The sequence below is a fragment of the Abramis brama genome, assembly GCF_963993115.1.
Source record: "Abramis brama genome assembly, chromosome: 15".
Taxonomy (NCBI): domain Eukaryota; kingdom Metazoa; phylum Chordata; class Actinopteri; order Cypriniformes; family Leuciscidae; genus Abramis; species Abramis brama.
The window spans coordinates 12,831,486-12,846,197 of NC_139977.1; the positions used below are offsets into that span (position 1 = coordinate 12,831,486).

Below are 14,712 nucleotides of genomic sequence, written 5' to 3' on the forward strand. Positions count from 1 at the left end.
TGTTAAAGACTATTGGGAAGAAGAATACACTAAGGTATGAAAATGACCAAATTATTTGGCAAGAAAGGCAAACTCCGGCAAATAATTAAATATGGGTTTTATTGTATTAAGCAAAAAAGGCATAGAAAAACAAAAATCTCACAGGTCAGGAAGAAAGCATTCATTGACTAATGTAATTGTTGGTTTTCCTTTGTTTTTGATTACCGAAGCCATTCTCCTGGGCATTGACTCAACTAACATTGTGCACGTGTCATGCTTAACTTCTTTTCAACCCTCCTTAAGTTCTTCCCAAAGCTAGGCTTTATTGGAAGACCTGCATGACTAATCACAATTCAGGATTATAATTTCCCAAAGGTTTTCACGAGTTCTCACTTACATACAGGGGGTAAAGTTTAATGCGTATTTGGCGTGCTGTCCGGGGGAGGGCTCCGAGCTCGGAGGTCGGCCCAAACCCCGAGTACTCCCCCCCCCCGTATGTAAGTGGTTAGGACTAGAAGTGTGGAGAAGGGGTGGTGGAGGGATGCAGCTAAACTGTCAATGGATTGAGGTGAGACTGCTGAATGTATACCTCTTACCATTGAATGCTGAGTACTCTCCACTTGTGTTAATTATCTGAACGTGCTCCTCCCGAACTTTGTTAATAAAACATCATTTAAAGTTCAGGGGACTTTTGCTGCATGCACAGTGTGTTTGGAATCATCATCACGGAAAATACACATTTTTATCTCCAAACAGATCTTGGCTACATTGTTCAGGAGGATTCTGAATGGACCAAATATTGGCCCATTTTCAAAGTCCCAGCATCTTTGTACATCCTTCCAACACCTGCTGGAAACATGCATCCCCAATACCATTATATTTCCCCTGCTGTACTTAATGGCACCACGCAAACTTTTGGTATTAAAACACCATCCAAGGTTGCTCAGTTTTAAGTTGTCGGACTGCAGAACATTGTTTTACACAAGTAAAATTTATCAGTGTTTCTGGTTTACTAAAAATAACTTGCTCGTAAGGGGTTTGCTATATATGGCTTTATGTGACTACACCATATGTATGCAGGTAAAGTATGCATGTACACTTAGCGATAATATATTAAAATATTACATTGTGTGCAGACACAAAAAATGACTAGGAAAAAAAGGTTTAAATATCTTTTTATTATTCTTTCCACGACAGGTCGTCTGGGTCTAACATTAGCCCATTATAATAATTCCAGAGCAGAACATCTATCTCAAGCTGCAGGTCTATGACAAGTGCAATGTGGGGAGAAAAGTGTCTACATTTTTACAGGTCCTCAACATCTGTGGGAAGGCAACAAATATCAAATATAAACTCTAGAATTACAACACACAATGGTTTACACTGAATGCACACATTCAGACTACAACGGGACACACATGAACACTTAAGCAGGTAACAATTATAACAGGAATCGTCATTACTGTTGATGTCAACCTTTCGCTCATAACCGATGGAAATATCTTGAATGAGAAACCCTTTAGGTAATTTGATAGAAGAAAAACAAATGGATGTGTATGAGTGAACAGGGCTGTGTTTCAAAAAGCATTGTAAGCATAAATTGATCATAGAACCATTGCAACCAATGGTCTCTACGATCAACTTAGCTCACAATGCTTTTGAGAAAAGCAGCCCAGGTCATGGAGTCTAGCACAGCATACTGTTAGCGGTCCATAGAGAGTGGAGTAGTCGTCTTTTGCATCCCCGATAGGTTATAGAATGCTGAAACGCTGAGTGAATAAGGATGACAGCTTCTTGGGAGATGAGCACCCAACCTCAGAGCGCTTATACGCTGCTGAGGGCATCGACACCAGGCAACACTTTACCCTCCAGCAGCTCCAGACTGGCTCCGCCTCCAGTGCTCACATGACTGACCTTATCTTCTGTGTCCCACTTGGCACAGCAGGTTGCGGTGTCTCCCCCACCTGAAATTAAAAGAAAAAAAGTCAATTATTAGTCTATTATAGAGATCGATATAAACCTTTTGATGGCTGTTGTTATCTTAGAGAGCAGGGTGGCCTACATGATATTACACTATTAAATTTAAAGATTTAAAGTAAATGACACACAACAATAGATAGATAGATGGATAGATTTAATGCCATGTCAGCATCTAAGGCTATTTTCATGGCAAAAATTAAAAACCCAAGTCATGTCAATGGTGAGAATTAAAAATTGCCAAATATCTGCCAATAATAATCAGCCTAGACAATATATCAGTCTACCACTAGTCTATTAGATGTGTGCCATTACATGTATTCCAGGCAAAAGCCAGCCACTTGAATGAAAAACAAAAATAAATGAAATTCTCACCAATAATGGTGATGCAGCCATTTTTGGTCGCTTCCACAACTTTGTCCATCAAGTTCTTGGTTCCACGAGCGAAGTTGTCCCACTCGAACACACCAACAGGTCCGTTCCACACAATCTGCTTGGCTCTGGCTACAGCCTCCGCATAGAGCTTTGAGCTCTCGGGACCACAGTCCAGACCCTGGATGGAAGGACAACCAGAAGGGCTTCTTTTGACAACTGCTTCTAGTTCACTTACAGGAAAAGGAGATGATCTTATAGCTCTAAACAAGCTAACATGTGTCTGCCTTACCATCCATCCAGCTGGAATACCATCTGCTACTGATGCAGTCCCCGTTGCCGCCTTCTCGTCAAACTTGTCTGAGGTGACGAAGTCAACAGGAAGTGAGATCTTCACGCCGTTCTTCTCAGCTTTAGCCATGAGGTCTTTCACAATTTTGGCACCCTCTTCATCATACAAGGAAGTGCCGATCTGAGCACAACAAGAAAACAATATTTTTAACTCCAGGAGGGTATTCCAGAAATCAGGTTATGCGACATACCCCCAGATAAGTTTATGGATAAATAAACGAATAACCTCAACTTCCAATTCCAAAAATTGAGGTAATGTTCAGGGTTGCGTTTCCCAAAAGCATCGTAAACCTAAGTTGATCGTAGAACAATTGCCACCAATAGTCTCTACGATCCACAATCAGACTTAACAAAACAAGCCCCCCCCAAAAAAACACTTTGGTTTGCAGTGTGAAGGAAGCTTCAGGCCACTCACCTCCATGTTCTTGAGAACCTTGAGGAAGGTAAAGGCCATTCCTCCACCAATGATCATCTCATTCACCTGGTCCAACATGTTGTTGATCAGCTGAATCTTATCTTTGACCTTGGCCCTGTCCGATCAAAACAACAATCAATCAAATGAAGCCTTTTCAATGAAATGTTAATTTTTTTAATTAAATCTTATTGGGATGAGACTGAGAAACTTTCGCCTCTGACAAATCGCAGGAAGTGCCTTACAACTGTCTGATTATAAGACAAAAGCTTAAGGCTTTTTGTGCATTGGAGTTCAGTTTATCAATGGGCCAATTCCCTGAGTGACCTTTGTTATTTGGAACAAACATCAGATATGAACTGCTTCAGTAAGTACATAATGAGTGTGTAAGTTGTGCAATGGCCTGACTTTTGCAAGTCATTTGCATTCAATTATCCATTTCCACAAGAACACTTTGTAGTGATCATGGCTTTATTTGCCATCATCCTGCACAGTTGAATCACAACGGTTTTGCCATTTCACCATCAGAAAATAACACTATAAAAAAGGTAGAAATCTACAAATGTTTAAATAAATATGATTCTTTCTTCAGCCAGATATGTGAGGAACCGTAGAACAAGGACATTGTCACACATCCAGTTGCATAAGAGGATAAACGCAACTATTCCTGGACTGTCACTGATGCTTTCTCAAGTGGTTTTCAATGGAGAAAAGACGGATGCTTCCTAAAAAAAGACTGAAGTACAGCCCAATATTCTTTCAGTCATTCATTTCGGTTGGTGAACTCTGTAAAAGCCCTTAGATCTTGAACAAGATCTTGCAGGACCAAAGCAAGGTCTTTTGATGTTTTTAATCACTGCTTATCCTCCTTAAGCAAGACAGTATTCAGAACTAAAAAGATAAGCTATCAGAGTACTCCGTCAATAACACTCACCCCCCGAGAATGGCCAGGAAAGGCCTCTGTGGTTTCTCAAGAGCCATGGCAAAGTAGTCCAGCTCCTTCTTCATCAGAAAACCAGCTGCCTTCTGAGGGAGATTCACTCCAACCATGGAGCTAGAGGGAGACATTAGGCATGAAAACCAAGGGGAAACAATTTGTGTCATGTTGATATTTTTCCGACTAAACACAATGTGAGTTTTTATTTTCCTATCACGGTTTTGTGTAATGGAGTACCTATGAGCTCTGTGCGCAGTTCCAAAGGCATCGTTGACGTAAACATCACCCAGCTTGGACAGGGAGGCTCGGAAAGAATCGATTTCCGCCTGACTTGCTTTGGTCTGAAAAGATAAATCAAAATCATTTATAAGTCATATGATGCCACCTGAAGAGAACGCGCGCCCCATTTGATTTAAACATTTTCATTTCTCTGAATATTTATCTTTGTGTGAACAGCCTTTAGTCCAGTTTCCTCTTGGGAAATTGATTCATTGTCATTTTATTTTGTCAATATTATTTAGTTTTAATCACATTATTGGGCGGGTTTTGGGGAGCTTTTGGGCTGGAAATCCAGCCAATCTGGCAACACTGCTTTTCAGTGTTATGTGAAATCAATGTGTAAACCAACAAAATGGTGAACTTACAGTTGTGTTTGCATAGTAAACTGGAGAAAGTATTTTAAACCCAAGGACCCCTGGATCAAGACCAACGATACATGCCGTTATGATCACATTACTGCCATCCACATGCACTCAAAGTTCATAACTTCTAAACTACTGTGAATGAAAGGTTACACAGGCACCCAGGAAATGCCAAGCTGCAGTTCACTGCAAAGGGCATGGCAGTTTCCCTGTCTCTTTCTTTGGTCTCTACTCGTCCCTCTCCTTCTCTTCTCCTCTTCCCAGCATGCATTCCAGCCAGGGCTTCGAGGACCAGAAAAGCCACATGGTCACACACGACCTTCCTACAAATGTCAATAGGTCAGCTGAGTCTGATCTCTGCGTGCACACACAGCCAAAGAAGGCTCTAACAGTAGTAGCTTGTGCTTTGCAGATAAGCTCCAACACAAAGATAAAAGCCAATTATTAGCCTCTCGAGCCAAAACAGAATGATTTGGTAAGAGATTTGTAAAACCAGCCTTATTACAGAGGGTACATTACTGCCTATTCAAAGCTACACAAACTAACCTGCTATCATTTCATTTCATTTCTTTAAGTGTATGGCATTTCAGGCCAAAGATTCTACTGTATGATCAAATTTAAGGTCTGTATCTGGCATTTAATTCAACGTAAACTCTTGAGGCTTCTTTCTGGGCCGAACACTGTCAAAGGAAGGAAAGACCATTATACACAGGGCAACTTTTTGAGCAATGTTGCTGGGCAATGTTGCTGTCAACGGGCAACCAGATGAGACACAGGGCCCACGACCGATCTAAATCATCCAGATAGAAATGTATTGCCCATTTTCAATCGGAAAGTGCCCAAGCAACAATCACTCGGCAAGACTGCCCAAAAAGATTGCCCATTGCTCAAAAAGTTGCCCTGTGTATCATCACCTTAAGAACATTATTTAACACATTCATTATAGATTTACTAGTATTTGAACAATCTTTTCATTGCCTTTATTAACATTCAACCACATGACCGTTTACATTATGAAAGCGATCCGATCGAATGAGTTTACGACAACCTCTGGAAGTGGTCAAAAAGGGGACAAGCTCAAAACGGTTTAAACCCCGTTTACACCTGCATTTAGCGTCATCCACTTGTGAACCAATCGACCGAAACGCATCTTAATACCAGGTGTAAACAGGGCCTAAGATGACCATGGACTTTTTACCTGCAGAGCCACTGACATGCGCTGCACTGACCTTGTTCCCCGATGCATCTTTGCCCTTGCCCTCCTCGGCCACATGGAAACGCAGGTTCTCCAGCAAAATGACAGAACCGGCAGGTGGGTCTGCACAGGCTTTCTCCACATCTGGACCCACACAGTCCTTCAGGAACTGAATGTCTCTTTAGAGGCAAATTAAACAGCAAGGTCAGTGGCGAAGACTAGTACTAAGCTGAATTAAGTATGCATTACCATTAAGATGTCATCTTGACAACGCTTTTCTACGATACATTTCTAATGTTTACGCAGTAAAACTATTCATCAGTGCCGTTAAACAGATGTAGCTTGAAGGTTTACATTATCTCTAACTGATGGTGTAATATGTATAGGTAAAGAAGTCTATATTGAGCTTTCCTACTTTCCCAGCAGGCTCTTGAGTTCTGCAGCCACAGGCTCCAGAGAGTACTTGTCTGGCATGGGGACTCCATCAGGCCGGCCCAAGTGGCTCATCAGGACTACAGCTTTGGCCCCATTATCTAAACAGTGCTGAATTGATGGGACTGCAGCCTTGATTCTGATGAGAGCATATATAATATTAGTTACAAATACTGTAGCACAAGGCCAACATGTGTTTTTCAACTGTGAGTCAGGTCTATATACAATATAACTTACAACATAATACAACATACAACATAATAATAATAAAAAAACACACATTCGTATTCGTCTCAAATGGTTGCTCAAATTCAACATTAAAAATACTGCTGACATTCTATGAACCAACATTTATTGAGTAATCTTAATATTTTCTTTAATATTTTGCAAGAAAATATAGACATGAATAAGTGAATGATTAGCCTATATAAAACAAACATTTTATAAATAAAGCTGTGAGACAATTTTCAAGGTAAAAACCCTCCAGTCAACAGTTTGAGCACATGAACAGCACAAAGTGGAATTATGGTGATTTCAATGAGATTAGAAAGAACCATTATTGGTTAAGAATGCAACAATATTGGTATATCAGCAATATCCATCTCACCTCTGGTTATTTGTTATAGTCTTGTCTTTCATAGGGACGTTGAAGTCAACCCTATTGGAGAGAGAGAAAAATAAATAGATCATAAAATGCTATGGTTTAATGGAATGATTAAAATTATTGTTTTTAAATGAGTAGGTTCCAGAAAGGGTCAGAAAGCTCTCATATTTCATCAAAAACATCTTAATTTGTTTATTATTTGTTTAATTTCCAAAGGTCTTTGAAACGACATGAGGGCTAGTAATTAATGACAGAAATATTATTATACATATATACACACTTATGTTAGATGTGATTAATCTATTTGACAGCAATAAGTGATTTGTTATATGCATTTGAATGTTTATTAAACTTTTTTTAAAAGGAATTCATAAAAATACCTGTTATAAAAAAGCTATTTTAATAAATAAAGATTGTACAGTGACATTAATGAACAACTAAACCTGTATCACTGAGAGCTGCATACTATAGGAGTGCACATTGCTGCACGTTCACATGGTCTCCATGACTACAATGAATTACGTAACACTGTAAAGCCCCCGTATACAGCAGTGAGATAGATGCATTCAGGGTAGAGAACAATTTGAAGATGCATTTAGGGTAGAGAAATATTTGTAATATAACATTAGACAATATTAAAGCAGTTTGGATCCTGACAGCGGATGTTGTAAGACCACGTGCAACTGCTGCAATGTATACTGACTCAGTCATTGTGACGCACTCAACATGGCTGTCAATTACTTATTCAAAAAGTGCTATTATTATATCATGTGGGTGTTTATATAAAGGTGAAAAATGTTAAATAAAGCGGCAGACGGTGGGCAGGGCAGGTTTGTCTGTCTAATTGCTGGCAGGACATTTGACTGTGTGTGTTCAGAATACCAAAGGTAATTTATGCTAACAGTTGCTAAGAATATGTGAACGTCGTTTAGCGGAATAAATTATAAACAATCTTCACTTATGTACATAAGAAATTACCTGGCATGCGTGAGTGACAGGAGTATAACAAACGTGTAAGAACACGCCACTAAATGAACGTGCTTACTGGTATAAACCCGCCAGCACACGTTCAAAAGACCTTATAAAACAGTGTGTAATGTGAAAACGTTCTGGTTGTCGGTATGGTACAAAAATAAAGTGACGGAGACTCCCTGACCATTTGACATTTGTAACTGGGTGGTGTCATTTCACCAAGGAATTTTACAGCCTTTATGGACAAAAAAAAAAGTGTGAGGGGTTTAAATATCTTAATTTAATTTTAAAACAACGGAGTTATGACTGATATTAAATGATGCGCACGCGCTAGTTTTTGGTATATCTGCCATCCTGCACGTATCGGGAATCTCTATAACGTGACGCGTGACAGATACACTTCCGGTTATCAATGATTGAAGTTTCATTCGCATAACCTTGCCAAAAATCAAAGATTAAAATGAAAGTAAAAAAAAGAAAAAAAAGAAAGAAAGCATAAAGCCAATAAATGAAGATCACGATGTTAGTACATCGTTAGTAAACGATATAACGGAATGTGCGGGTGACAATTCACGCTTACCTCATGATGACGCGCTTTCCTTTCACATCCACCTTGTCCAAAGTGAGTTTGTTTGACAGAGACATTCTGGCTGTAGATTTGCAGAAAAACTCTCCTTCGCTGGTGTGGTGGTGCAGTGCTGGTTCAGTTCCCGAATGAGAGTGACCTTAGCTTGATGCTGATGCACACAGTGTGGGCGGGGCTAATCGAGGTATGCGCTTCTAAATCCAGCGCTCATTGGATACACTTGCTGTCAATCAATCAATCACCAACTGAGCACATAGGATGTTGGACCAACGTGCTGCAATAATGCTGCCCCCTATCTAGAGACCCTACCCTCTTGAATTAAGACAAGACACCACAGGTGAATAGGGTGTCATAGGGTTAAAAAAACCAGTTAACTATCACCATACTTCAGTTCAATTGTTTCTATTACAAGTTTTCTTAAATGTTGTTTATGTAAATTAGGTATCATCTAATTAAAAATTCACTAATTTGCATATATTTTCAGAACATAAATCTGATCATTGGACAAAGCCAGGTACAAATTTCATTTTGTTGACATATTAATACCTATACATACTGAAGGTAAAGTGGTAAGAAAATAAACATTTAAATGTTTGTTTAAGATGTTGTCTTTTCAGTGGTCTTGAAAACAACAAGTTGTGGAAGTAAAATAACCCCAAAATCTTAAAACTGGCCAGTGCATAAAAAAATAAAAAAAACTTATCTTAAATGTCAGACCTGTAATTGGAGTTGTTACTCCATGGACAGCTTAGAGTTTTACGCTAAATACAAAATAGACATTCATTTGATGGAAAAATACATCAAGGTAATGCAACATTTAAAATGAAGCTCAAATCTGACATAAACCCTTTAATACCACAGATATGTAGATAAAGTAATAAGACAAATATTGAGATTTATATTTTAATTTATTACATTTTTTACAGACATGCCAAGACAGCAAGAAGATTGGATTAGGTGAAAATTGTCTCCATTTGCAAAACGGAAAAGTTCAGAATGTCATTCAGAATCCCAGAGTATTCGGTCCACGACGGGAAATGCATTCATCACTCCTTCCATGGCTTGGGCTGCACCTTGCCTACAGGTGACAAGTTCCATGTGATGCCGGTTGATGTGATCACCTGCAAAGACAGCGCATAAAATCACATATAGCACATTGAAAAAGATATGTAATTATTAGAAGTGTTTGCAGTCACTTACATATGCCCAAACAGCTGTGCAAAATGCGATTCCAGAAATCATCAGAGGAGCTCCATACTTGGCATGAAATTCAGGGGACAGACCAGACTTTTGTCGCACAGCCACCTGACGGGCACTTTGACCTAATGTAAAGAAAAGGGGGGAGAGAGTAGATTTAGGTTTAAACATACTTTAACACACTATTCGTTGAGATAAGGGTCATTAAGAGTTTATGAAAGAAAAAATTTAATTCTCATACAAAACATTGACCTTTTTGCAATCATATAGCCTACAATGAGTGCAAACTTGTAGCTAATAGGAAAACCACTTCGTGGGCACATTGCAGTTTCATTTGTTAGAAACATTTTATAGAATATTTTGGAATGGAAAAACAAATAGTAATATTAAATTAAGTAATATTTACTATATTTTGAGATTATCAATAAGAGAGGCATTTTTTTAAACCCACATATGGCAAATACATGAACATATAAACATATAATTATAAGGTAAGGTGACAACAGATTAAATTATTTACAAAAACGTAAAAACTGACTAGCGAACTACGAATGTATCCCATCAAAACTAGCTTTAGCACACCGGGAAGCAACATCAGTATACTGCCCAACATTGCAACAAATGCGGTTTACTGAAATGTGAAATAAAACGGCCAGTCCTCGAATGAGATATATAACTTACCGCTGAGGTTCAGGGCAATCTTGGCGAAGCGATACATGGTTATTTCTCGGGACAACTGACAGCGCAAGCTAATACCCTTGAACTGAATGGCAGAAACAAAATGGCAGAGCGGAAGTGATGAACGTGCGATACTTGCGCGCATGCACGCGCGGTGATCGCGAGACAGTATGGGGTAGATTCAACATGTAAATGTTAAACTAAAGAAAACTCTGATAGCTTAAAGTGATGTGATTTGTTGTTAACATATATGGAGTTATTCTAAGCATATATAAGTTGAAATATTTATATATTTTCTTCTAAATATAATAAGCGACCATCACTGCTGTTTTACCATACACTGTTAAAGTTAGTTAGCGGGTTGTGCGGCGTTACCTTTGCATTGTGCTTATACAATTTCTGATCGCAGAAATGCAAAGAGCACATATAAATTCGTGTTTCTCTACATAAATTTACAGTCGTGTCAGGATGGCCGAGTGGTCTAAGGCGCCAGACTCAAGGGTTGCTCCCTTCCGAACAAACGGGTATTCTGGTCTCCGAATGGAGGCGTGGGTTCGAATCCCACTTCTGACACATTCCTTTTGCTCGATCTACAAATATTAATATTGTTGTCTGATATCTTAAATGTGAGACACAAGCCTATCCTGTAACCATTTTTTTATTTTACAATACTGTGTGACAATTTTACATACTCCCAAAATTAGAGGGATATGTCTCCCCTGTACCCACATCTCATAAAAAGAAAAAGTAAAAAAAAAAAAAAATGTGTATATGTATAGGTGAATGTGGATTATTGAATTTTTAATAATGAAAATGTGTGTGAAAAGTTTTGAACGGAAATATGCACAGCCTAAATATATAACCATGCTGAATTTCAGCCCATAAAAATGAAGCCCTAAAAATAAAATGCATTAAAATGCAAGCACGGTTAATTCCATGCATTTTTTTCCAAGTAGTGCAATTCAACAAGCTTTTTTGTTTCAAATACATTTGTCAGTAATTCTTGTCATCTTTCATACAAAGGTGGGCAAAACACATAATGCAGTGCAATACAATGATGCTTGAGAGATAAACTAATAAACATTCCTCAAAATTCTGCTGTCAAATTTGATACTCTATTCTTAACATGACTTTTCTTTAAAAAAAAAAAAATTAATTGATGTATGGATAATCAAGCAAATCTAAATTTGCTTCAGTCCAGTCTATCTTGAAACATTACTAACAAAAAAAGTTATTACATTTTTTATCATAAAAAAATCTGTAGTTTTCACAGCAAAAAAACCCAAAACAAACGAATTATACTAAAAGGCCTTTTACTTGGTGAAAAAAAATGTATAAACTATCAATCAGATGACAGAAGGCATGTGAAAGATTGTGTGCAACAGGTTTTTCAGCAGTGTTGATCATGTTGATAATTTAGAAGCCATAAATATTCATGTCTCAAATAAGATACAGTAGGTTTAGAGTTCAGCAGTTTGCTCAAGGACACATATGGGGAATATTTCACCAGTAATCAGCAACATTCACATATACTTTGAACCAACATAGAGCTCTAAAAAATAATAATAATACAACAATGCACAATGGTAATAAATCATTTTCTTTAATAATGAACATCATGAACAGAAAAGATGTTTTGCAAATACTTGTTTTCGTAAAACATAAAATCTCATGGAATGTTGCATGACAGATTTCTTGAGCAGATGATAAGACTAGCATGTGATGAGGAGTTTGCTTGAAACCCCTCTTTAGCATGGGATTCGTCTTAATCTGTATCAAGTAAACTTGAGGAGATTTCCACTCCGACTTCTTAGTAGATTGCTCATTTAAAAGTATTCTAGTGTGTTTTGATGTTTATATATGCATTTGGGTTAAATATTCTCTGGTTAGATAAAAATCTAGAGTCGGCAATCCAAATAAGATGAGTGAGGAATTGTCCCATATTTACAGCAAGCCATATATTCCCAAAGAATTTATTTACCCAAGAATGACTAATAATGAGTCACAGTTGCTGTAGATATATAACATATGCTACATTAGTTTTAAGAATACAGTGATATTAAATTATTTATCAACATATGACGTGCTCATTAACGTCACATTAAATTACATGGAGGTTCAGACAAAAAGGCAAGAGTGACTGCAACAAATCTAAGTCATTTAAGCACAGATGGAAGAGCTTGGTTTGGATCCGTGTTCTCCATGTTCTAATCCGTCTTTTTGTCCTTGACTTCCTCATCATCCGTGTACTCTGTCGGTTCTTCTCCAGGTTTAAGAAGCTTCCCAACGTAATCATATTTCTCTGCGGAGGAACATAAAAGCGTTTACTCAACATTTAGCAATGCAAGCTCATTGCAACATCCCTGAAGAGGAAATCAGGGGGAGGATCCAAAAGTGTCCTTCAACTCACGTGTGAACTGGGTCTCCCACTCGCTCAGGCTCTCCTGCTGCATAGCATTGAGATCTGAAAGATCATCATGAGTTTCTTTCAAGGCCTCCTTCTCCAAACAGAACGTGGCCAGTCCTCTGGATGCATCCCTGCCCGCGAACACCCCGTAAGGGCCCTCTAAAAGTCAACAAATTAGCTCCTCACAAATATATCTCAGAATGCAAAACAAGTTGTATCTATTATCTTAAAGGGATAGTTCACCCAAAAATCAAACCTGTGTGAATTTCTTTCTTCTGTTGAACACAAAATTAGATATTTTGAAGAATGTTGGTAACCAGACAGTTGATGGACCCCATTGACTTCCATTATTTTTCCTACTATGGAAGACAATGGGTGCCATCAACTGTTTGATTATCAGCATTATTTAAAATATCCTCTTATGTGTTTAACAGAAGAAAGGCACTCACACAGGGGTTTGAAACAACATGAGGCTGAGTAAATGATGACAAAATGTTCAATTTTGTGTGAACTATCCCTTTAAATGAAGCAACATTCTGGTGCTCAGTGGACATCTGAAGTATCTTGTCAACCTTTATTCGAGTTTAGTTAATTATTCACTGATAAGCAACAGTTTTTGGCATTGCAAAAGATTAAAACAATACTGCAGGCATCTCATTATCAAAACAACTACAATGTATACATAACTACACTTTAAAAAGGTTGCGTGACATATTCTGATTTTTCAGTAGGTTAGGGGTTATGACTTTGCGTTTGTACTCGTTTAAAAAGTGCGACAAAGGGGCGTGTCTGAAATTAAATTCGTGCGTTTTTAATAGGTCATGTTTAAAATAAAAAAAACACGCCTATGCAAACATAATTCAAGAACCACGTAATTATTATGGCACAAAAATCACCTAAGTTTGCGGTAAGACCTGCGATTGAATTTGTGCCATACCTGGTCCGTAGAACTTCTTCCCTCTCGTAACATCAAACACTTTCCCGCTGATAGCCATGAGGATCCTTGGGTTTTTCAGTCCATCGTACTCTTGCAGTTCTGCTAAAGTGAAATCTCTTTTCTTTAGTTTAGGCAACGGTTCCTCAACCGGGCCAAAATCTGCAGGCTTGTCTCCACGGACGATTTTGTACAGAAGGAACAAGCAAAGACATAGCAAGCTAATGTTCAAGGGCGAAGTGAAAATTTCCTGAAAAATTCCAGAAGTTTGCTCAACATTTTCATCAGCCATTTCGTTTCTGATATTGTGCGTGAGAACATCGAGAGACTGTCGACGACCACAGCAGTGCACCAATCACAGAAGCCAAAAACACACAATGGTGCGACGCCAGCCAATCAGATTCGAGGAGGGTTTCTGGGGCGTGTAGTTTTTGAGATGGGTTTTGAAGTTAACTGTAATCTCGGAGCCATCAAATAATATCTTTAGAGGGTTTATGCTGGATTTAGTGAATCATAAATCGTTTTGTTTACGAATTAGAGGCTTCGCGGTTTTTATATGTTAATATGTTATATTTTATTTTGGACGTGTTCATTGTGATTATATTAGCTGGGTTTATGAAGTTTATAAAATTGAAAGGTAACTACCAACTCACATTGTACATTTTGTAACACAGTAAAGTAATATTGTGGCGATAAATAATATTATCAGGTTGTTAAATTTATGTGACACATTTAGACTGTAAAATTTACAGTCTTTAATTCAATTTAAAGGGATAGTTCACCCAAAAATGAAAATCATCATTTACTCACCCTCATGTTGTTCCAAACCTGTATGAGTTTCTTTCTTCTGTTGAACACAAAATATGATATTTTGAAGAAAGTTGGTAATCAAACAGTTGACAACACCCATTGACTTCCATAGTAATTTTTTTTCCTAATGGGTTACCCATATTCTTTAAAATATTTTCTTTTGTGTTCAACAGAAGAAGGAAACTCATACAGGTTTGGAACAACATGAGGGTCAGTAAGTAATGACAA

General features: G+C 38.0%; 3 protein-coding genes across 3 annotated transcripts; all 3 read right to left on the reverse strand.

The window, feature by feature from the left end:
* Window positions 1-1,137: 1,137 nt before the first annotated feature.
* Window positions 1,138-8,674, reverse strand: pgk1 (phosphoglycerate kinase 1). Its single transcript, XM_084136283.1, has 10 exons — window positions 8,453-8,674; window positions 6,904-6,954; window positions 6,280-6,435; window positions 5,899-6,043; window positions 4,266-4,369; window positions 4,026-4,145; window positions 3,095-3,209; window positions 2,621-2,800; window positions 2,332-2,509; window positions 1,138-1,943 (listed from the first exon to the last, which is right to left on the reverse strand). The coding sequence occupies exons 1-10, from the start codon at window positions 8,515-8,517 to the stop codon at window positions 1,804-1,806; spliced, it is 1,254 nt and encodes a 417-aa protein (XP_083992409.1). The 5' UTR covers window positions 8,518-8,674; the 3' UTR covers window positions 1,138-1,803.
* A 673-nt stretch (window positions 8,675-9,347) lies between these two features.
* On the reverse strand, window positions 9,348-10,478 carry cox7b (cytochrome c oxidase subunit 7B; the record flags this gene model as incomplete). The annotated part of the gene is made up of 3 exons (XM_084137808.1): window positions 9,348-9,579; window positions 9,659-9,780; window positions 10,337-10,478. 3 exons carry the CDS (start codon window positions 10,476-10,478, stop codon window positions 9,505-9,507), a joined length of 339 nt encoding a protein of 112 aa, XP_083993934.1. The 3' UTR covers window positions 9,348-9,504.
* A 1,434-nt stretch (window positions 10,479-11,912) lies between these two features.
* pgrmc1 (progesterone receptor membrane component 1) lies at window positions 11,913-14,040 on the reverse strand. The gene is made up of 3 exons (XM_084136638.1): window positions 13,678-14,040; window positions 12,744-12,899; window positions 11,913-12,635 (listed from the first exon to the last, which is right to left on the reverse strand). The coding sequence occupies exons 1-3, from the start codon at window positions 13,964-13,966 to the stop codon at window positions 12,541-12,543; spliced, it is 540 nt and encodes a 179-aa protein (XP_083992764.1). The 5' UTR covers window positions 13,967-14,040; the 3' UTR covers window positions 11,913-12,540.
* Window positions 14,041-14,712: the final 672 nt, after the last annotated feature.